Consider the following 23,938-nt stretch of genomic DNA (forward strand, 5'->3'; position numbering starts at 1 on the left):
TCTAGGGTGCGGAAGGGGAATGACCAATCTACCCTGTCAAAAGCCTTTTCGCATCCAGGCCCACGAGAATCACCGGGATCTTGTGTTAGGTTACTTTTTCTATCAAATGTATTGTCCTACGGATAATGATGTGGATCTGCCTCCCCTTTCTGAAACCCGATTGATTAGGATGGATTAGTTCTGCCACCAGATCCTCTAGTCAGGCAGCTAATACGGCGGAATATAGTTTGCATCTAGATTTAGCAGTGCGATGGCCCTGTGGGAGTCACAGTTCTGATGATTTTTCCCAGCGTTAGGAATTACGGTAATCACTGCTTCAGTCATTGTGTTTGACACCGTGCGCCCCTTGGCTATTGCATTAAATAGAGAGGTGAGGTGCGAGGTGATCTCTGCTGCATAGGTTTTATAGAAATGGGCCGTCAGGATAACTGGCCCTCTGGACTTGTTAGGCTTGAGTTTCGCAATCGCCTTCCCTACCTCCTCGGCGGTGGAAGGGGAGTTTAGTTGATCATTCCATGATGCCGGAACTTGGGGAATTCAAGTGAGTGCAGGTACTGATGTTGTACATGCATATCTGTAGATGAACCTGTATAGAGCTCTATATAGAACCTTCCTAATACGTTTGCCTTATCTTCATCTGCATGTACTATGTTGCCCTCTCTGTCACAGATGCCCCCTATGTAATCTTTCTCCCTTTTTTCATGTAGCTGTCTAGCTAAGTGGGCTCCCACCTTGCTCCCCTGGGCCTAGGAGAATTGATGGATCCGCAGTAGGGTGTTTTCTGCCTTATTGGTGTAAATCGCCATGATTTTACCTTTCAGGGAGCTTAGTTTACGTTGCAGGGCCTGGGTGGGGGTCTTCTTGTGCTCTTGCAGCTGTTTTTCTGAAAAATATTCTCTCCAGGTCAGCCTCTAAAGCCTCTCTCTCTCTAACCCTCTTTTTGTTCAATGTAGAGTTTAGCTCAATGCATTTACCCCTGAGAACCACTCTAAATGCAACCAAGTTGTTCAGGGGGGAGGTTGCCTGGGGCTGGTTCAGCTGAAAAAATTAATTGATTGCCGATCGAAGTTCATCACGTGGTACCCTATCTCTAGTGACTGAAGCACCATCTTGCCGGGCCTGGTGTGGTGCAACCCCAGGAAAGGCATATTGTGACAAGGCTGTGGTCTGAGATAGTGATTGGGAGTATCTTTGCCGCCTGGGCACCCGGCTGAGAGGGATTACTCCTTCTACTCGGGCATACACGACCTTCATGTCCGCATAGACGCTTTCCTGTGCTCTCACTCGGTAATTCCGTCGGTTGCTCGGACGGAGTACCTGGCACGAACGATATCAGACCACAACCCCTTGCTCCTTACGCTAGCCTGGATGAACGAAGTCTCACTGATCCCGACGTGGCGGCTTCGCCCAGACACGCTAGATGACCCACCGTTCAGCGGAGCGTTGGAAGAAAGGATCTCCCAGTACTTTGCGGAGAATGAGGGAACTGCCTCCTCCAGGGCCGTGGAATGGGACGCGCTGAGGTAGTGGTGAGGGGGCACTGTATAGGGAAATTTGCGGGTGCGCGGCGGACGCTAATGGATGACCTGGACAGAGCTGAGCGAACCCTGCGAGTGGTAGGGAAACAAAGACCCAACCGCCCGACTTGCAGGAAAGGGTATGTGCCGCGCGAGAGGCAGTGGCTGTAGAAGTGGAGCGCCTCCGTAGTTTCGATTATAAAACATACTTAACTAAGGCGCTTGCTGAAGGAGACAAGACTGGGACACTCTTGGCCTGGCTGGCTAACCCCAGTAGAGGCGCTGTCCCGATACTGTCAATGGCGAATGCGGATGGCACTTCATCCAACTCCCAGCCGGACATATTGCGTTGTTTCAGAGGGTATTACGAACGGTTGTATGGGAGAGACCCGGTGGATTGAGCCGAAATGGCAGACGCCTTGCTATCGGAGATCCAATTGCCACACCTCGAGCAAGAACAGGCAGAAGACCTCGGGGCCCGATTGAATTAGGGGAAATTAGAGGGGCCATAAAGAGAATGGCGCGCAATAAAACGCCGGGTGTGGATGGACTACCAGTGGAATTCTATAGTAAATATATTGATATCCTAGCGCCACGACTCCAACTCGTATACCACGAGGCGAAAGAGAAAGGGGAGTTGCCCCGCTCGATGCGCGAGGCGATCATGATTCCCCTATTAAAACCACGTAGGGACGGCACTGATCCGGCGTCGTACCAACCTCTGTCGATGCTGACGACCGATTATAAAATACTGAGTACTATACTGGCCGCCAGATTAATAGCCCACATGCAGGACCTGATTCACAAGGACCAGTCGGGCTTCATACCCACCAGAAACACGTCACACAATATCCGCAGGTTGCTGAGGCTCGTGGCGGATCCCCCACCACTCGCCAGAGCCCCTATGGTCATGGCGATTGACATAGAGAAGGCCTTTGACAGCCTGGATTGGTGCTACCTGTACAGGGTGATGCACTGTTTTGGCATAGGTGAGGGCTATATGCGATGGACGAAAGTGCTCTATGCGTCGGTTGGAGCCAGGGTACGAATAGGTGCGCTGATATCGGATCCCTATACAGTGCATAAGGGTACTAGGCAGGGGTGTGCGCTCTCCCCCTTGTTATTTGCCCTCGCGATGGAACCGTTAGCGGCACTGGCCAGAAGAGGAGACTGTTACCAGGGGCTGGAAGTTGGCGGGATCCACCACTACATATCATTGTACGCGGATGACCTCCTGCTGTTCTTGGACAACGCAGAGGAAGCGGTGGAGGGGGCGGAGCGCCTTTTGGCACGATTCGGGGAGATCTCGGGCCTGAGAGTGAACTGGGCAAAGACGTGCCTCTTCCCACTCCGGAGAGCGGAGCGATGTCCCAGGGCCCGCCCCAGGCTCCGCTGGGAACCAGACTGCCTCCCTTATTTGGGGGTACATGTCTACCATGAGCCTGCAGACCTGCTAGAGGGCAACATCGGCCGCTGTATCCGTACATTACAAGGTAACATGACCTTTTGGGCCACTCTTCCGCTATCCATGACAGGCCGGGTGTCTCTGCTTAAAATGATAGCCCTGCCACGATTGTTATACTTCTTTAAGACTCTCCCAGTGTGGATACCGGGAAGCGTCTTTCGACGCCTGAAGTCCCAGGTGGTGTCCTTTCTATGGGGTACTGGCAGGCGGAGGATAGCTCTAGCGACCCTGACCCGCCCAAAGAACGAGGGCGGACTCGCAGTCCCAGACTTTGAACTCTATTATTTAGCTGCCCAGCTGCAGTTTTTCACACAAGAGGTGGCAAGGGTATACCGGGGCCCAGAACAAGAAAGGGACACTGGCACCCCCCGCCACGTATTGGCGTATATTACCTTGCAGCAGAAACTCATGCTCGGTGGTTTGTCCCAGGAAGAACGGACGCTGAGGCTCTGCGGGAATCGCATGCAGAAGCGGGCAGGTCTCGGTCACCCATACGCACCTGAAATCCCACTGGGTATGCTGACCGCATTTCCACATGGCGGCGATTGGTCGAACCTACAAGGTTGGGAGGAGGCTGGCCTGCAGATGGTGGGGGACCTATACATTGATGGGGTGCTCGTGCCGTACCAAACCTTGCAGGAGCAATATGACCTCCCGAGAGGTGACTACCTTTTGCATGCGCCCGTGGTACGCGTGATCCAGGCGCACTGGGGGGAAGGGCTGCTCGAACCCCCAACATCGCCAGCATGCCAATACACGATGATGGCTGCAGGGACGATCAAGGCAGTCACATGTCTGCACTCTAGACTACTTGAGGCTAATTTGCAGCCCCTGACGCGCCTAAAAACCCAATGGGAGACAGACCTGCAGAGAGAGATCCCGGACACGACGTGGGCTCAATTGGTTCAGAGAGCCAGGAAAAGCACCAGAAACGCCCGCTTCCAATTAATACACATATACATACTCCATAGGGCCTACCTCACCCCGCATAAAATATCACAATACTTTGGCGCGGTGGACGCAGCGTGCCCCAGATGTGCGCTTTTAGGCGCGGACTTACTGCACATGCTAAGTGGCTGTCCACACCTGCAAGACTTCTGGAGGGAAGTGGGCGACACCTTGAATGAAGTCACGGACAGAGACCTGCAATATGACAGTGCAACTACACTCTTACATTGGTTCCCACACACACGCAAAAATAAACTGACGAGCAAATTCATAGACATGGGCCTACTTATTGCGAAGAGGGAACTCACCAGGGGATGGAAGTCAAAGACGGCGCCGACACACCGGAAATGGCTGACCGAATTTCAGAAGTGGGCGGCGGCAGAGAGCACAATCAGATACCAACTAGCACGACGGGGGTCAGACGAGAGAGCTCAGGAAATGGCACTGGCATGGGAACTCCTAGCCCAGGCGCTCAGGGACAGTGCAGCGGAGAGCGAGGAGGAAGGGGACACAGTAGACCCTGGGGTCCAGGGGGAGGAGGCGCCGATCCTTGCGCCTACCATGGACACACACACTCAATGATTTACCCCATCTTCCGCAGCGTACCCACATACTTTAGTACACTACTACCGGACGCAGGCACTGGACACCACAGAACACCGGAGGGGAGGGGGGAGGGAAGAGCGAAGGGGGAGGGAGGTATAGCACCCCAATGATACCGAGATTAGAAATACACACTGACCGGATGCTGGAGGGGAGGACCTGTTGGGGGGGAAAAAAAGTTAAAAGCAGATGGCGGTTGACCACTGGACATGCCTACACTGAGTAATGAAGAGAATGCACTGATTACGATGAACGCCACCCGGCCTCAGGGATGCGGGTTATAAGGCTGTGTACATACTACTCAGAAGTAATGAGAGACACTGGGGTCCTGCGCAAACATAATTGCAAATGCGTTGTAATGATCATATTGGAATCTGCAATAAAAATTGTTTTACAAAAAAGAAAAAAAAAAAAAATCTTTGCCGCCTGGAAGGATCCCAGTAGAGATTGGCATATAAATATGTAGTCCAACTGTGAATAAGATTGATGCATGTGAGAAAGGAAGGTGTAATCTTTGGGGGTCGAATATAGTGCTCTCCATGCGTCCTTTTGACTTAGCGCCTGTATCGTATGTTTAATCCCTTTGGGAATGCTACCTGTAGCTGAACTATGGGGGTCCCATTAGAACTGTCGGGCCCTCTTCAAAACTGCCCACCAAATTTAATTGGGAGTTCATGTACGCCAGTTGACCTGTGTTGGGTGAGTATGCCGATATGAACGTGCATTGTCGACCACTCAGTTTTCCCTTCACCATAATCACCCTACCCTCTCTATCTGCTTTTATGGCTTTTGGCTGAAATCTTGTAGTGTTGTGAAACATTAGTGCGACTCCGTTTTGCTTTGTCCCTGCTGACGATCTATAGAGTAAGGAGTAACTTTGGTGGCGGAGCCGTAGCTCTTCTGTTTTCTTTAAATGTGTTTCTTGAAGCGCTACTATGTCAAAATGGTGATCTACTAGATATTTCCATATTTTATGTTTTTGATGGGTGAGTTCAGGCCCCTCACATTCCAAGAGGTTATTGAAACCATCCTGCACTAGGACCCACCCCCTCATTGTAGTCAGATCTGTAAATGTTCAAACCCTTTTTTTTCTTCCCCTCTACTCCATGAGAAACTCATCAAGTCCTGTAACATAGTACCTCCCTTGGCGGCAGCGACGTACTACTTGTCTGGTATTCCATATTGTCCACCACCATGCCCTATAACCCCCCCGCCCCCAAACATCTGAAACAAATAACCCAGAATAACCTGAGCTGGGCAGCCCAATGGCGCCCAGCTAGAACATTTCTTGAGGTTGAGGTGCTGTTGGCGGGCGCCCTGGTCAGGGCCTGCAGCCTCAGATGTCGTTCGCGTAGTTCAGAGGTAGTCTAGGAGAGTCCATTCTGGCCAGTGGACAAGGAGTAGACATAGCCTGCAAGAGATCAATTCTTCGTTCCGCCGTCACTCCTCCACTTATTAACCTGTCCTGTGCTTTGGCTCCCACCCAGTAGGACTTCCACAGTCTCTTTTTTCTGGTCATCGGTATCTCATTATGTTTTAGATAATCTGCCCCTGGGGATCATAAGCCATTGGGATATTGTGCCTCTTGCAGGTTCTTTTCCTTTTGATGTTCCCTGGCTGCAGTTATCTTCGGGGATCGGGAGTCCCAAGATTCCCAAGCCCTCCTTCAGTTCTGTGTTGTGAGGCATTTTGTTATTAAATTCAAAATCCAGTCCGAAGGTTAACGACCATCTATATTTAATATTGTCCTCTCGTAATTAAGGTTGTTATTGACCTAAAGTGTTGTCTCTACAGTAATGTGTGGAAGGCGCCAGGTCTTGGTACAATATGCATATGTATCTTTGGAAGGAGATTTTGTTGTTCTTTCTCACTGCTTGCAAGACTGTTTCCTTCGTTTTGAAAGAGTGAAGCTTGACAAGGATGTTGCGAGTACGGCGTTGTTCTCCAGTCTGTTGGTTCCCCACGCGGTGCACCCTGTCGATTTTAATTCTCATCTGGCGCAGCCGGAGAATTTCTGCAAAGAGCCCCTCAATAAAGGCGTCTAGGTCCAGCCCCTCCGCTCCTTCCTCTAAATCTATTATTCTGATGTTCTCTCTCCGCGACCTATTTTCTAAGTCTTCTGTCTTCATGAGAGACATCTGTAATGGCGTTTGAAGATCATGCACTTTTTCGTGGGAGACCATTGTGCGTTTGTCCAGCTCTTGAGTCTGGCCCTTTACCTCCAGAACTCTAGTGACTATGGAGTCCACATCCTGTTGGAGGGCGGTCATGGTTCGGTGAGGTTGGCCTTCAGTTGGTCCATGGAGGACTTTATGTCCTACTTGATTTCTGAGCGGAGCTCTGTTTTAAATGCCCTAATAAGGCCATGAAATCATCTTAGGTGAGCAACATATTGGCCGCTTATCCCCCTGGATCCTGGGCTTGCCTCCTCTCTGCGGGAGTAAATAAATTGGAAACTTTGCTCGTCGCCTTTTTCGGGGGCATATGTGCAGGCTGACTGGCCCTCTTAGTTTAGTTTGTTTCTCAGTGCTGGTGGACTTGCAAAAGAAAGTTGTCACAGTGGGCTGATCTAGAAGAGGCCTTCCTAAATTTCAAGTGGTCTGGACATTTCCTTATAGCTATAGGAAGTTGGTTTCATAAGGATGGCGCCTGATAAGAAAAGGACTTTCCTCCAGTCCGTGCTTTTTTGACCATGCGAATTTTGAGCAAAGATTTCAAGCCAGATTGAAGGTCCCTTTGGGGGATATTTTGATGGAGCCTCTCCGCCAGATAGGAATGTCCATTTCCCCATATTGCCTTGTGTGCCAGACAACAGATTTTAAACTTCACACGTTTACACACAGGTAACCAGTGTAGTTGTTGTAGAAGAGGGAGTGAAGTTGATCTGTGAGGGGCGTTTAAGACTAAGCATGCTGCAGTGTTTTGTACTACTAAGGCGGTTCAGAGAAGACTTGTTAGCCGCGATCAGTAAGGCGTTACAGTAATCTAATTTACTCAGCACCAGGGTTTGGATGAGGGTCTTACGCAAGGAGTTGGGGATATAAGGAAAAACTCTTCTTAGCAGACCCAACACATGAAAGCATGAGCCAACGGTCTGCGTTACCTGCTCTTTCATTGTTAAAGTCTGTTCAAGATGCACCCCTAAGTTCTTTGCCATTGTTTTTGGTGCTGGAGTGGTTCCGAGCTCTTTAGGCCACCAATCTGGCACCCACAATAGTGGGGCCTCTCCAAAGAGTATGATTTCAGTCTTTCCGGCATTCAGCTGTAAGAAGTTGTTTTTCATCCACTGTGAGATGGCCAGCATGCTGGAAGAGAAGGAAGCTTGGGCTGTCTGAGTGGTCTTATTGAAGGAGAAGGTAAGTTAGGTGTCATCTGCATAGGATATCGGAATGAACCTGTAGTTCCTCAGTGGTGAGGCCAAGGAGGCAATGTAGATGTTGAACATGGTTGGGCTTAAACATGAGCCTTGAGGCACACCCTTGGTCAGTTCTTTCGTATTGGACCGATATGGCCCCAGTTTAATAGTTTGGGTACAATTAGAGAAGAAACTAGTAATCCACTGCAGTGCCACTCCCCCAATCCCGACTTCCCTCAATCTCCTGAGCAGAGTTTGGTGGTCGACCGTATCGAATGTGGCAGAGAGATCTAGTAACACCAGGAGGGTAGGTTGGCCATTATCTAGTGCGAGCCTGAAGTTGTCAGTAACGGCCAACAGGGCAGTTTCCATGCTATGTTTTGGCCGGAAGCCCGATTGAGATGGATCCAGGTAGCTGGCCGATTCGATATGGTCAGATAGATGTTTATTAACAATTTTTTTGAGAACTTTTCTCAGAAAAGGTAGGAGGGAGATAGGTCGGAGATTTGAGAGATCTTCCATGGAAGCTTTGGTGTTTTTTCGGATTGGGATGATCTGAGCCGCCTTCCATGTTAAAGGTAGGTGGCCTTCCTTAAGAGATAGATTCAATAGAGAACAGATGGGGTCTGATAGCAATTTGGCAAGAGGCTGAAATTCTTGCAGGTAAGACATCGAGAGGCAAGCCAGATATTACCTTGCACATTAATGTTTCTGTCTCTTCCGGAGATGAAAGGGGGAAATTCAACAGCGATTTTGCCCTTGTGCTAGGTGGAGATACTGTTATGGCATCTGCCGGTAGAGGACAACTTGTCGCTGTGATCTTATTGATGTCAATTTTCTGCATAAAGAAGTCGCTTATTTTCCTCTTTGAGGGAGTGAGGCCTTCCCCCGATTCTCTACTCCCTTGCTACAAAAAAAGGGTCTTAGGCCTTCCGGTAGCTTGCCTCACAACCAGAAGAGTCTGCCCTCTGACTAAGAATTGTCTGCCTTCTTGGAGTCAGGCAGGGAACATGTGTTGTGCGTGATCTTCCCTTGAGGCCTGTGGTGCTGCTGCTGTTTCTACTATTTTGCGGCCTTTACTCTATAGATGATAATGGGGACCTCCCTTGGGGTGTCGCTTATGATCCCTGGCGACGATCAACTGCGAGTGCCATTTTGGAGTCAGGCGCATTACTTATGGCTCTCAAAATGTACTGCTACGATGCCTAAAAGTCTGAGGGGGATAGTGTCGGGATCCCCCAGCCTCCAGGGCTCCAGGGCTCACCATCTGGATTCCCAGCAATGTCTACAAAGCCCCCACTCACCGTCTTCCGTACCGCGGTGAGTGTCTGCAAAGGCGGGCGAGAGACTCATGCGTTGAGTGCGTCCCTTCCGTACCTGCAGATTACTCTCTGCACCCCGCCCTCCGCAGTATCTCTCCAGGTGGTCTGCTGCCCTCGCTGTGAGCGCTGGTATAGCGTTTCAACTGCTCCTCCTTCCCGGGATGCACAGACCCGGCGGCGCCATTTTGAGAGCCCGCTCCGCTCCCCTCCACCACTGAGTATATCGACTTTCCCAGTTGTACAGAGCGCACAATTGCTCCTACAGGGTCCTGGTGATAGCTTCTTCGCTGGCCGATTAGTCGAGTTTCTGGCTACCTCCCGCATTTGGAGCAGCCGAGACAGCTACAAGGCTCCGGAGCCGGTGTGGATCACATTCACCCGGTCATCTTGCCTGGGCACACCCTGCAGCTGTTCAATTTTAGGAAGTTCTACAACTGACCTCCAGACAGTAATTCAGTGCCTGCAGGTGAAAGCAATGCTTAATTTGTGCAAGTGCTCTGCACCGGAACTTAATTACCAACACCGGTAGTTATGACAGTCTGCCACATGGTGGCGCTGTTTGTTCAAGTTAAAGATGAGCACAAAACAGTTGCTTATTAATTAAATACACATTTAAAAGGACTGATACCTGCTGCCCAAACCAATCTTATAGCTTTGGGGGCCTTGAATTGTTTCTCTTGTAGGAGTGTGATGGTTAGTACGGGTGATGGTGCTGTCATTGGCAGGGCTATTAGGGGAAATGAGTGTTGCAAGCTGCAGTAGCCTCCTGAGAAGGGCCTTGGCACTTCTGTTTTTTACATATAAAGCACTGGGTGGAAGTCTAACACAGTAGAAAGAAGCCTTCCCCCAACCGGGCAATTAGCCACGTGCTAGCTAGGGACCAGGTATAAAGGAAGTGAAGTGCTATAGTTCTGTTAAGTGTCATGCTCTTCAAACAGATATAGTGGATAGAAACAGCTGCAGGTGCTCTTACCCTGGCATCCGTTCCCGAGTTCCTCTTGTCTCCAGTCTTCACAGCCACTTTGTACAGCACTTTAGTAGGAGCGATGGGGCCAGGCCAGGTGCTGTACCTCTCCGACCTGTGCGAGGGGGCGCTCTTGGCACGTTTCTTAAAAGAAAAGAGATAGCATGTTACAAATCTCAAAATAAAATAGTTTTGTATGATAACTAATGTGGGTTTTACAATTTAACCAAACCTAGGCACACATCTAGGTAAATCGACAGTCTGTAAATGTACTACAAAATGTTAACGAAATCCAAACAATGAAACATTAACAAATCAGTGCGATGTTGCTTTGTCTTTAATTCAGTGTTCATTAAGCCAAAACAGAACCAGCGGACACGTGTTTCGTCGCATCTGGAAATTTGTGTTGTACATAGGGCAAACTACAAGCTGAATTAATGTTTTGGGTTACGATTTTGACTTAAAAAATATAAGGTGAGGTCTGGTGATTTGCAGAGAAACCTCTGACAGCTCACGCGGGGAAGCCACAATTTGAACTCTTGTGGGTCCACTGACCTGACGTCATTTCCTCCAACGATGAACAGTGCTGCCTATGACTTACCCACCCATGTGAGCCATGATTGTGAACACAGGCCTCAGGATCCATGTCTCAGACTCATTCTTCTAGTTTCGGAGCAGTGAAACAAAAGTTACATTTTCCTTACTTTGACTTCAGAGCAGGGCTCTTAACCCTGAACCATAGTGGAAGCTTGTGCATCATCTCCCAAGGGCCTGTAGAGCCCAATGGAAGCTGGTGGAGTGGTGACTGCCCATCCGCTGTCACTCCCATCTCGATTTAGAAAAGGGGGTGGTGATGAACAGAGTGTCTGAATTGAGCAGACCACTCTTACCCAGTCCAAAGATGAGGGCTTGATCCATCACCGTTATTTATCTCACTGCCCCACCCCAGCTCAGAACCTGGCTATATGCAAATCAGTCTGTCCCTGGCCCAGTGCATCATGGGAACAGGGCAGACTAAACTACCAAGCCAATTCTTCACCAGAAAGGAGACAAGCTACCGGGGACCGGTTTCTGGCATTTCAGCCGTCTTCGGCCCGGCTTGCTTGAATCCTGATGGAGCAGTGAGAAAGGGACTCATGTCTGAGTATACCCTGCCACACCTATAGTGGCCAAAATCGATTTAGAAAAGGGGGTGGTGATGAACAGAGTGTCTGAATTGAGCAGACCACTCTTACCCAGTCCAAAGATCAGGGCTTGATCCATCACCGTTATTTATCTCACTGCCCCACCCCAGCTCAGAACCTGGCTATATGCAAATCAGTCTGTCCCTGGCCCAGTGCATCATGGGAACAGGGCAGACTAAACTACCAAGCCAATTCTTCACCAGAAAGGAGACAAGCTACCGGGGACCGGTTTCTGGCATTTCAGCCGTCTTCGGCCAGGCTTGCTTGAATCCTGATGGAGCAGTGAGAAAGAGACTCATGTCTGAGTATACCCTGCCACACCTATAGTGGCCAAAAACGATTTAGAAAAGGGGGTGGTGATGAACAGAGTGTCTGAATTGAGCAGACCACTCTTACCCAGTCCAAAGATCAGGGCTTGATCCATCACCGTTATTTATCTCACTGCCCCACCCCAGCTCAGAACCTGGCTATATGCAAATCAGTCTGTCCCTGGCCCAGTGCATCATGGGAACAGGGCAGACTAAACTACCAAGCCAATTCTTCACCAGAAAGGAGACAAGCTACCGGGGACCGGTTTCTGGCATTTCAGCCGTCTTCGGCCCGGCTTGCTTGAATCCTGATGGAGCAGTGAGAAAGGGACTCATGTCTGAGTATACCCTGCCACACCTATAGTGGCCAAAAACGATTTAGAAAAGGGGGTGGTGATGAACAGAGTGTCTGAATTGAGCAGACCACTCTTACCCAGTCCAAAGATCAGGGCTTGATCCATCACCGTTATTTATCTCACTGCCCCACCCCAGATCAGAACCTGGCTATATGCAAATCAGTCTGTCCCTGGCCCAGTGCATCATGGGAACAGGGCAGACTAAACTACCAAGCCAATTCTTCACCAGAAAGGAGACAAGCTACCGGGGACCGGTTTCTGGCATTTCAGCCGTCTTCGGCCCGGCTTGCTTGAATCCTGATGGAGCAGTGAGAAAGGGACTCATGTCTGAGTATACCCTGCCACACCTATAGTGGCCAAAAACGATTTAGAAAAGGGGGTGGTGATGAACAGAGTGTCTGAATTGAGCAGACCACTCTTACCCAGTCCAAAGATCAGGGCTTGATCCATCACCGTTATTTATCTCACTGCCCCACCCCAGCTCAGAACCTGGCTATATGCAAATCAGTCTGTCCCTGGCCCAGTGCATCATGGGAACAGGGCAGACTAAACTACCAAGCCAATTCTTCACCAGAAAGGAGACAAGCTACCGGGGACCGGTTTCTGGCATTTCAGCCGTCTTCGGCCCGGCTTGCTTGAATCCTGATGGAGCAGTGAGAAAGGGACTCATGTCTGAGTATACCCTGCCACACCTATAGTGGCCAAAAACGATTTAGAAAAGGGGGTGGTGATGAACAGAGTGTCTGAATTGAGCAGACCACTCTTACCCAGTCCAAAGATCAGGGCTTGATCCATCACCGTTATTTATCTCACTGCCCCACCCCAGATCAGAACCTGGCTATATGCAAATCAGTCTGTCCCTGGCCCAGTGCATCATGGGAACAGGGCAGACTAAACTACCAAGCCAATTCTTCACCAGAAAGGAGACAAGCTACCGGGGACCGGTTTCTGGCATTTCAGCCGTCTTCGGCCCGGCTTGCTTGAATCCTGATGGAGCAGTGAGAAAGGGACTCATGTCTGAGTATACCCTGCCACACCTATAGTGGCCAAAAACGATTTAGAAAAGGGGGTGGTGATGAACAGAGTGTCTGAATTGAGCAGACCACTCTTGCCCAGTCCAAAGATCAGGGCTTGATCCATCACCGTTATTTATCTCACTGCCCCACCCCAGCTCAGAACCTGGCTATATGCAAATCAGTCTGTCCCTGGCCCAGTGCATCATGGGAACAGGGCAGACTAAACTACCAAGCCAATTCTTCACCAGAAAGGAGACAAGCTACCGGGGACCGGTTTCTGGCATTTCAGCCGTCTTCGGCCCGGCTTGCTTGAATCCTGATGGAGCAGTGAGAAAGGGACTCATGTCTGAGTATACCCTGCCACACCTATAGTGGCCAAAAACGATTTAGAAAAGGGGGTGGTGATGAACAGAGTGTCTGAATTGAGCAGACCACTCTTACCCAGTCCAAAGATCAGGGCTTGATCCATCACCGTTATTTATCTCACTGCCCCACCCCAGCTCAGAACCTGGCTATATGCAAATCAGTCTGTCCCTGGCCCAGTGCATCATGGGAACAGGGCAGACTAAACTACCAAGCCAATTCTTCACCAGAAAGGAGACAAGCTACCGGGGACCCTAAGCGTGGAAGGGTATTCTCAGATGTGAGACCCTTGCTCATTGCACCATCAGGATTCAAGCAAACCGGGCCGAAGACGGCTGTAATGCCAGAAACCGGTCCCCGGGAGCTTGTTTCCTTCCCAGTGTAAGAATTGGCTTTTGTAGTTTGGTTTGCCCTGTTCCCATCATGCACTGGGACAGGAACAGACTAATTTGCATACAGCCAGGTTCTGAAACTGGGATGGTGCAGTGAGCTAAAAAACGGTGTTGGATCTAGCCCTGATCTCTTGACTGGGTGAGAGCTTTCTGCTTAATTTAGAGACTCTGTCCCTCACCACCCCTTGTTGTAAATATTTTTGTCCACCCTAAGCGTGGAAGGGTATTCTCAGATGTGAGACCCTTGCTCATTGCACCATCAGGATTCAAGCAAACCGGGCCGAAGACGGCTGTAATGCCAAAAACCGGTCCCCGGGAGCTTGTTTCCTTCCCAGTGTAAGTATTGGCTTTTGTAGTTTGGTTTGCCCTGTTCCCATCATGCACTGGGACAGGAACAGACTAATTTGCATACAGCCAGGTTCTGAAACTGGGATGGTGCAGTGAGCTAAAAAACGGCGTTGGATCTAGCCCTGATCTCTTGACTGGGTGAGAGCTTTCTGCCTAATTCAGAGACTCTGTCCCTCACCACCCCTTGTTGTAAATATTTTTGTCCACCCTAAGCGTGGAAGGGTATTCTCAGATGTGAGACCCTTGCTCATTGCACCATCAGGATTCAAGCAAACCGGGCCGAAGACGGCTGTAATGCCAGAAACCGGTCCCCGGGAGCTTGTTTCCTTCCCAGTGTAAGAATTGGCTTTTGTAGTTTGGTTTGCCCTGTTCCCATCATGCACTGGGACAGGAACAGACTAATTTGCATACAGCCAGGTTCTGAAACTGGGATGGTGCAGTGAGCTAAAAAACGGTGTTGGATCTAGCCCTGATCTCTTGACTGGGTGAGAGCTTTCTGCTTAATTCAGAGACTCTGTCCCTCACCCCCCCTTGTTGTAAATATTTTTGTCCACCCTAAGCGTGGAAGGGTTTTCTCAGATGTGAGACCCTTGCTCATTGCACCATCAGGATTCAAGCAAACCGGGCCGAAGACGACTGTAATGCCAGAAACCGGTCCCCGGGAGCTTGTTTCCTTCCCAGTGTAAGAATTGGCTTTTGTAGTTTGGTTTGCCCTGTTCCCATCATGCACTGGGACAGGAACAGACTAATTTGCATACAGCCAGGTTCTGAAACTGGGATGGTGCAGTGAGCTAAAAAACGGTGTTGGATCTAGCCCTGATCTCTTGACTGGGTGAGAGCTTTCTGCTTAATTCAGAGACTCTGTCCCTCACCACCCCTTGTTGTAAATATTTTTGTCCACCCTAAGCGTGGAAGGGTATTCTCAGATGTGAGACCCTTGCTCATTGCACCATCAGGATTCAAGCAAACCGGGCCGAAGACGGCTGTAATGCCAGAAACCGGTCCCCGGGAGCTTGTTTCCTTCCCAGTGTAAGAATTGGCTTTTGTAGTTTGGTTTGCCCTGTTCCCATCATGCACTGGGACAGGAACAGACTAATTTGCATACAGCCAGGTTCTGAAACTGGGATGGTGCAGTGAGCTAAAAAACGGTGTTGGATCTAGCCCTGATCTCTTGACTGGGTGAGAGCTTTCTGCTTAATTCAGAGACTCTGTCCCTCACCACCCCTTGTTGTAAATATTTTTGTCCACCCTAAGCGTGGAAGGGTATTCTCAGATGTGAGACCCTTGCTCATTGCACCATCAGGATTCAAGCAAACCGGGCCGAAGACGGCTGTAATGCCAGAAACCGGTCCCCGGGAGCTTGTTTCCTTCCCAGTGTAAGAATTGGCTTTTGTAGTTTGGTTTGCCCTGTTCCCATCATGCACTGGGACAGGAACAGACTAATTTGCATACAGCCAGGTTCTGAAACTGGGATGGTGCAGTGAGCTAAAAAACGGTGTTGGATCTAGCCCTGATCTCTTGACTGGGTGAGAGCTTTCTGCTTAATTCAGAGACTCTGTCCCTCACCACCCCTTGTTGTAAATATTTTTGTCCACCCTAAGCGTGGAAGGGTATTCTCAGATGTGAGACCCTTGCTCATTGCACCATCAGGATTCAAGCAAACCGGGCCGAAGACGGCTGTAATGCCAGAAACCGGTCCCCGGGAGCTTGTTTCCTTCCCAGTGTAAGAATTGGCTTTTGTAGTTTGGTTTGCCCTGTTCCCATCATGCACTGGGACAGGAACAGACTAATTTGCATACAGCCAGGTTCTGAAACTGGGATGGTGCAGTGAGCTAAAAAACGGTGTTGGATCTAGCCCTGATCTCTTGACTGGGTGAGAGCTTTCTGCTTAATTCAGAGACTCTGTCCCTCACCACCCCTTGTTGTAAATATTTTTGTCCACCCTAAGCGTGGAAGGGTATTCTCAGATGTGAGACCCTTGCTCATTGCACCATCAGGATTCAAGCAAACCGGGCCGAAGACGGCTGTAATGCCAGAAACCGGTCCCCGGGAGCTTGTTTCCTTCCCAGTGTAAGAATTGGCTTTTGTAGTTTGGTTTGCCCTGTTCCCATCATGCACTGGGACAGGAACAGACTAATTTGCATACAGCCAGGTTCTGAAACTGGGATGGTGCAGTGAGCTAAAAAACGGTGTTGGATCTAGCCCTGATCTCTTGACTGGGTGAGAGCTTTCTGCTTAATTCAGAGACTCTGTCCCTCACCACCCTTTGTTGTAAATATTTTTGTCCACCCTAAGCGAGGAAGGGTATTCTCAGATGTGAGACCCTTGCTCATTGCACCATCAGGATTCAAGCAAACCGGGCCGAAGACGGCTGTAATGCCAGAAACCGGTCCCCGGGAGCTTGTTTCCTTCCCAGTGTAAGAATTGGCTTTTGTAGTTTGGTTTGCCCTGTTCCCATCATGCACTGGGACAGGAACAGACTAATTTGCATACAGCCAGGTTCTGAAACTGGGATGGTGCAGTGAGCTAAAAAACGGTGTTGGATCTAGCCCTGATCTCTTGACTGGGTGAGAGCTTTCTGCTTAATTCAGAGACTCTGTCCCTCACCACCCCTTGTTGTAAATATTTTTGTCCACCCTAAGCGTGGAAGGGTATTCTCAGATGTGAGACCCTTGCTCATTGCACCATCAGGATTCAAGCAAACCGGGCCGAAGACGGCTGTAATGCCAGAAACCGGTCCCCGGGAGCTTGTTTCCTTCCCAGTGTAAGAATTGGCTTTTGTAGTTTGGTTTGCCCTGTTCCCATCATGCACTGGGACAGGAACAGACTAATTTGCATACAGCCAGGTTCTGAAACTGGGATGGTGCAGTGAGCTAAAAAACGGTGTTGGATCTAGCCCTGATCTCTTGACTGGGTGAGAGCTTTCTGCTTAATTCAGAGACTCTGTCCCTCACCACCCTTTGTTGTAAATATTTTTGTCCACCCTAAGCGTGGAAGGGTATTCTCAGATGTGAGACCCTTGCTCATTGCACCATCAGGATTCAAGCAAACCGGGCCGAAGACGGCTGTAATGCCAGAAACCGGTCCCCGGGAGCTTGTTTCCTTCCCAGTGTAAGAATTGGCTTTTGTAGTTTGGTTTGCCCTGTTCCCATCATGCACTGGGACAGGAACAGACTAATTTGCATACAGCCAGGTTCTGAAACTGGGATGGTGCAGTGAGCTAAAAAACGGTGTTGGATTTAGCCCTGATCTCTTGACTGGGTGAGAGCTTTCTGCTTAATTCAGAGACTCTGTCCCTCACCACCCCATTGTTGTAAATATTTTTGTCCACCCTAAGCGTGGAAGGGTATTCTCAGATGTGAGACCCTTGCTCATTGCACCATCAGGATTCAAGCAAACCGGGCCGAAGACGGCTGTAATGCCAGAAACCGGTCCCCGGGAGCTTGTTTCCTTCCCAGTGTAAGAATTGGCTTTTGTAGTTTGGTTTGCCCTGTTCCCATCATGCACTGGGACAGGAACAGACTAATTTGCATACAGCCTGGTTCTGACACTGGGATGGTGCAGTGAGCTAAAAAACGGTGTTGGATCTAGCCCTGATCTCTTGACTGGGTGAGAGCTTTCTGCTTAATTCAGAGACTCTGTCCCTCACCACCCCTTGTTGTAAATATTTTTGTCCACCCTAAGCGTGGAAGGGTATTCTCAGATGTGAGACCCTTGCTCATTGCACCATCAGGATTCAAGCAAACCGGGCCGAAGACGGCTGTAATGCCAGAAACCGGTCCCCGGGAGCTTGTTTCCTTCCCATTGTAAGAATTGGCTTTTGTAGTTTGGTTTGCCCTGTTCCCATCATGCACTGGGACAGGAACAGACTAATTTGCATACAGCCAGGTTCTGAAACTGGGATGGTGCAGTGAGCTAAAAAACGGTGTTGGATCTAGCCCTGATCTCTTGACTGGGTGAGAGCTTTCTGCTTAATTCAGAGACTCTGTCCCTCACCACCCCTTGTTGTAAATATGTCACTCCCATCTCAGCAGAACGGAGGAGGGTGAGGGAGTCACGGCCGCCTTCCCTGTCAGCCCTGGGTCTGCAGCAGACAAGGGATCTACCCTGCAGCTGACAAGGGCTCCACCCTTCACTGGTTGTCTCTCACAGCCTGTCACTGCCAGAGCAGGTCTCCTTGTGTTTTAGGCGGGAGGATGAGGACAGATGAAGGAGGTGGTTCACGCAGGCATGGATTTTTCTCTATATATTGAGGGGCAGGTCTACAATCCTCTTGCGAAACTTTTGCATCATTTTTAACATGGGAAAAGTGACGTACAGGTGGCGCAAGGGGCTTGTAAATAAGCCCCCAGATATTTTTTTCGAGTAGGATGGGTTTGTGGGAAAGAGGTATTGAGGGAGGTGGGGGAGGCTGGTCTGACGCAAAGGTATATAATCTGTATTTGTGTTCGGAACGGGGAAGGCATTGCTAAAGCTTTTGACAGGGTGTGTTATGTTGCGAGCGGGGTGGTCCTATTGTGTTATGAGTGGGGGGCGTGTTTGCCTCCCAGCAAAGGACAAGGTTGTGGTTCTGACCCTCAAATGCAGGGGGTTAGCGAATAAACGGAGCCGAGGCTTAGACCTCGTGGGTTATGTTGTTAGTGCACCTGCCTGTGTCTCCTGTCATTATTTCATGCAGCCTGTTTTCTCCTGTGCAGCTTCCGATGACCTACACTGAGGCCTGGTTCCAGAGTCCAGCCAGGCCACTACGGGGTGGCCAGATGTCTGTTTGTTTTATGTTTGTGTGGGGAGGGTGGGAAGACGGGCAGAGGGTGGCAGTTGGGTGGTAGGACACCAGGTATGCTACGCTTACATTACCTATTTATCCAGCGCCTTGAGACCGTCACGGGTGAGTAGCGCACTATATAAAACCCTGATTGATTGATTGTCACTTAGCACACCTTGGTGGGAATAAACTTGCTATTCAAAGGTACCCATATACAGTAGTTTATATTGTTTATAGTTTCAATGGAGTTTTGTTCACTACCTGCTGTGACATCACACCACTGTAGAATCCAATTAATTTCAACATGACATGACGTCATAATGCTCGCAGTCATCCTGCTTCATCTCCAAAGTCCCCGGGGAAAGGCAGATTCTGCTTCGACACCGGTTCCGCCTTCCCTTGGGTTCCCCGAGCATGAGTTACATTATATCAGATTGTTTCTTGAAGGCCCATGCCACTGCTCCTCAACCCTTACTTTTCTTGGTGATGAGGAAATTGTGGGGCAAAAGACAGGATGCAAGGTATGTGTAAAGAATTACATTGCACTTGCCGCAGTATCAGTGGCAGCCTTCAACATTATGAACAGGTCAAGCACCAAGGGTGGGATTGCACAGTGCCTGGTGCAGGTGCATTCAGAAGATTTCCAAAGAGGGTGGGACCACTCAGCTTTTCTAGAACTTTGTGACTTAGGTTGTAGCTGGCCTGCTCCACAAAACTAGGTACCTGCTACTTCTCAATACCTGGGCAACCAAAGAATCAACACAAACAGCCAGGCTCCGAGTGACCGCAACAGGACTTTCAGGATGCGGACATGGAATATTACCTATGTGAAAATGGTGCCAGAACTCACATATTTACTAAGTCATCCACCTCTCAGTGAAGGAAGCACCCCATCCAGAGATCTGTCTGGATCTACATGTCACTCCTGCTTTAACTAAACATGTTCTTGGAGTGTTAAAAACGTATACTAGTTCGCCCTGCTGGACCTGTTCTCCTGCCAATGGAAGATTGCACTTGCTGTTTCTGTGAGATAGGGAAGGTTGTTTTGCTCCTGTCATGCTGTATCTGTTCCATGAGAGAGCAAAGCTTGTGCTGTTGCTGCCCTAGGTGTATCTGTTCCATGTCTGGGGGTTCCATCGCTTTTACTTCATTTTATGAAAAAAAGAAAATATGTATTGAAGGCACTTGCATAACATGTCTTAAGACCCAGGGACTGCTTCATTTGATGTGACATGCCTTTAGTCCTGAAGAGGGGGGCACAACCCATAAGGGCAATATTTCAGAGCCAAAACATGTCATTGGAAAAGAGAAGCAGGTTTTATTGCTTGACCTGCATATTTATAATCCTGTGGTATGGAGACACCATCATGAGAAACCTTTAGCTTGACCACACACAACGGGAACATAGTTCTAACAGTTTAACAAAGGGAGAAAATGAATGTCAACATGAGGGAACCTCACCCAAAATAAGGAATCCATACCTAGTCTACAGCATAACCAGCGAACAGTAGTATTATCTAAAGCTTTCCAGAGCTTCATGTGGAACCCACCGTTGAAGCATACCACTCATGGTAGGTCACGGGTCACTATCCCAAGAGTACATGATTGCATTTTAATTTCATAGCAAGTCTGTCTATTTCTTCCAGGAGTTTCGTACTTCATGTATATCATCTCTGTTTATAGAGAGCATACAACTCCTCTCAGTCTCTTTAGCATATTACCTACTTGCGTTGTACCTGTCCTGTATGAGGGAATAGTGTGATGTTCATGTTACTGTCTCCTGTCCTTTACTTATCTTTGTGTTAGAGAGGGTGGCGCTATTGCTGCCTTTGTTGTACCTTTGTTGTGTTGTTAAGTTCAATATATAGTTTTCCACTACAAAAGGACAAAATGATTTGCATTGGCAATTATATTTTTAATGCATGATGTGATTGAAAGTTTAAACTCACAAAATATGCGACCAGGTTTTACCGTTTTAATTTTACATGGGAAAAAAATTGTTTTTTAAACGAACTAAAAGTTTTCCTTTTTTAAATGTTGAGATACAGCTAACAAGTGACTCCATGTCATGTATAACAACTTTTATCTAGTTCTGGCATTTTATCCAACAGCAATTTGTAGGGTTTTGAACCCATAACAGAATAGTTTAAGTAAAACCACATGCCCCATAAGGCAATACACTGTTACCTGAAAAGCTGGGAATGTCTAATAGTGCCATGTGTCATTCGGCCACTAGGCAGACTTGTGAAATGCAACAAAAATGTAAGTTTCCTAACTTTCTGCCTTTTTAGGTCTCACCTACTAGACAGCACACGCTGCATGTTGGTTGAAAAGACTTTCTGTCACTTTACAGTAGGCTTGGAGCACACCCATTGCTTATCATTGGTTGGTTTAACTGTCACTTTCATTTGCTTGATTTTCATTTGTTAGCTTGATTGGGCTTTTTTCCCACTTCTTCTGTTCGCCTTGCCCCTCGAGCATAGATTTAGTACTCATGCCCTCCATGACTGCATGACTGCATGTGTTTTCCAGCTCCCCCATGTGCTTCTTCCCCACCCCCTTCATGTTGCATTGGCCTTGTGTACTTTCGCCACCAGGGTTGCATTCTGTCCCACATGCTTCTCCCCCACCAGCTCTACATTCCTCTCTTTTGGCAATTATTTATTCTCCCACCCTCCATGTTGCTTCTATCCCTCCGCATAGCTTCCTCCACCCATACCGCCTGTGTTGTTTCCCCCACCTGTGTACTTGCGATTCTACCCCTTTCCGCATCCATTGTGATGCTTCCCTCCACCCGTTCCCTTTAATTTACTGTTCCAAACCAGTAAATAGAAAAAAGCACTTGCGTCTTTTTATAGGTGAACGCATTTGTGGTGTGCATGCCTACAAAATGACACAGTCACTACATCATAGCATCTATTTTTTTTTATTTTATGTTGCCATACTGCACAACATGGTGCAAAATGACAGAGCCACAATGTCATAACATCTTTTTAGGTGGAGCCTAGCAGCAGCGAGCATGCGCTGCTCGCTTTGCGAGACTGCTGTAGTAGAGTATGGGATAGAAGCTGCGCCCACTCTCCCGCCATATTTTTCATTGCCTTGTGTCATTGTCTTTCATAAATGCTGCCTTCGGATTACTTTGTTAATAGGCTTGTTAGTCCCTCCTTAGTACGGCCTTTTCTTCATTTGTAACCTCCCATGGCTCCTGGCCACTTTACTTTGGTTGTTACACGGACCTGTTATTTAGTCTGTAAGCACTATTTACTTTATTGAGTTTTTCTTACTGCCGGCCGGACTTGCGTTGCTTCAGCTGAAACCACTAGTGTTTTTTTAAGCAGCACGGCCACCCCGGTAACACGGGCACCCGCTTTCAATCACTTTAACCCGCCATTATCTTGTGTCTGTTTCAACCCCCCTAGTAAAATGGTTTTAGAAATGATTAGCAAATGAAGTAATGTGAATTCCAGGTAGCACATAATCGTGTGCCAATCAGCTGATGATGACAGCACATCTATTCTACATGTCATCTTTACTAAAACCACCTTGTTTTCAAAAGCCTGTTTTATTAACATCAACACTAAACACCAATACCACCATCACCAATACCACCACCATCAATACCAGCACCTCCACCAATACCAGCACACCTAATACCACTACCACCAATACCACCACCACCGCCATTACCACCACCAATACCACCACCACTAATACCACCAATACCACCACCATCACCACCAATACCACCTCCATCAACACCACCAGTACCACTACCCCCAACCACCACCATTAACACCACCACTACCACCACCACTAATACCACCAATACCACCACCATCACCACCAATACCACCTCCATCAACACCACCAGTACCACTACCCCCAACCACCACCATTAACACCACCACTACCACCACCACCACCACCATTAGCACCCCCACCAATAGCACCACCACCACCAATACCAATATCAATACCACTACCACCAATACCACCATAAATACCACCACCTCCACCAATACCACCACCACCAACACCACTAACACAACCACCAATACCACCACCACCAATACCACCACCACCAATACAACCACCACCAATACCACCAAACACCACCCACCCACCATCAATACCACCACCAACAATACCACCACCAACATCACCAATACCACTACCAATACCACCACCTCCACCAATACCACCACTGCCAATACCACCATCACCGCCAAAACCACCAATACCACCACCATGACCAATAACACCACCACCACCAACGTCACCACCATCAACACCAACACCACCACCACCACCACCAATACCACCACCACTAATACCACCACCACCAATAACACCACCACCAATACCACCACCACCAATACCACTACCACCACCAATATCACCCTCAATACCACCACCACCATCAATATCACCACCTCCACCACCACGAATACCACCACCACCACCAATACCACTACCACCAATACCTCCACCAATACCACCACCACCAAGTAGCGCTATAAAGGAATAAAGCGTCAATAGAAGAGCAAGGAAGAAGAAAAGATGGGAAAATAGCAAAGGGAAAGGAGAAAGGAATATTGAATAGAAGGAAGGGTGAAAGGAAGGATGGATGGATGAGCGGGTGGATGAGTGAGTGAATGAATGAGTAGATGGACGAGTGGGTGGATGACTGAGTGAATGAATAGGTTGATGGGCAAGTGAAAAGATGGCAGAGTATTTAGATGGATGAATAGGTGGATGGGTAGGTGAAATGATGGCAGAGTATTTAGATGGATGGATAGGTGGATGGGCAGGTCAAAGGATGTCAAAGTAAAGGGATGGATGGTGGATGCATGAGTGAATGGATAGATATATGGACGGGTGAAATGATGGCATAGTAAAAGGATAGGTGGATATGTGGATGGAGAGGTAAGAGGATGGCAAAGTAAAGGGATGAATAGATGGATGGACAGATGAAAGGATGGCAGCGTAAATGGAAGGATGAATGAGTGGGAGAAAAGATAAGTGGATG

The 23,938-nt window shown here is 48.7% G+C and overlaps 1 protein-coding gene across 1 annotated transcript in view; it reads right to left on the reverse strand.

The window, feature by feature from the left end:
• The window catches only part of LOXHD1 (lipoxygenase homology PLAT domains 1), a 1,115,079-nt gene that overhangs the window by 1,003,231 nt on the left and 87,910 nt on the right, over window positions 1-23,938 (reverse strand). The window contains exon 5 of the mRNA XM_086960347.1: window positions 10,184-10,318. Coding sequence (XP_086816473.1) covers window positions 10,184-10,318 — 135 coding nt within the window. The remainder of the gene's footprint in view (window positions 1-10,183; window positions 10,319-23,938) is intronic.

This window comes from Lissotriton vulgaris, chromosome 3_1 (assembly GCF_964263255.1).
Source record: "Lissotriton vulgaris chromosome 3_1, aLisVul1.2, whole genome shotgun sequence".
Classification (NCBI taxonomy): domain Eukaryota; kingdom Metazoa; phylum Chordata; class Amphibia; order Caudata; family Salamandridae; genus Lissotriton; species Lissotriton vulgaris.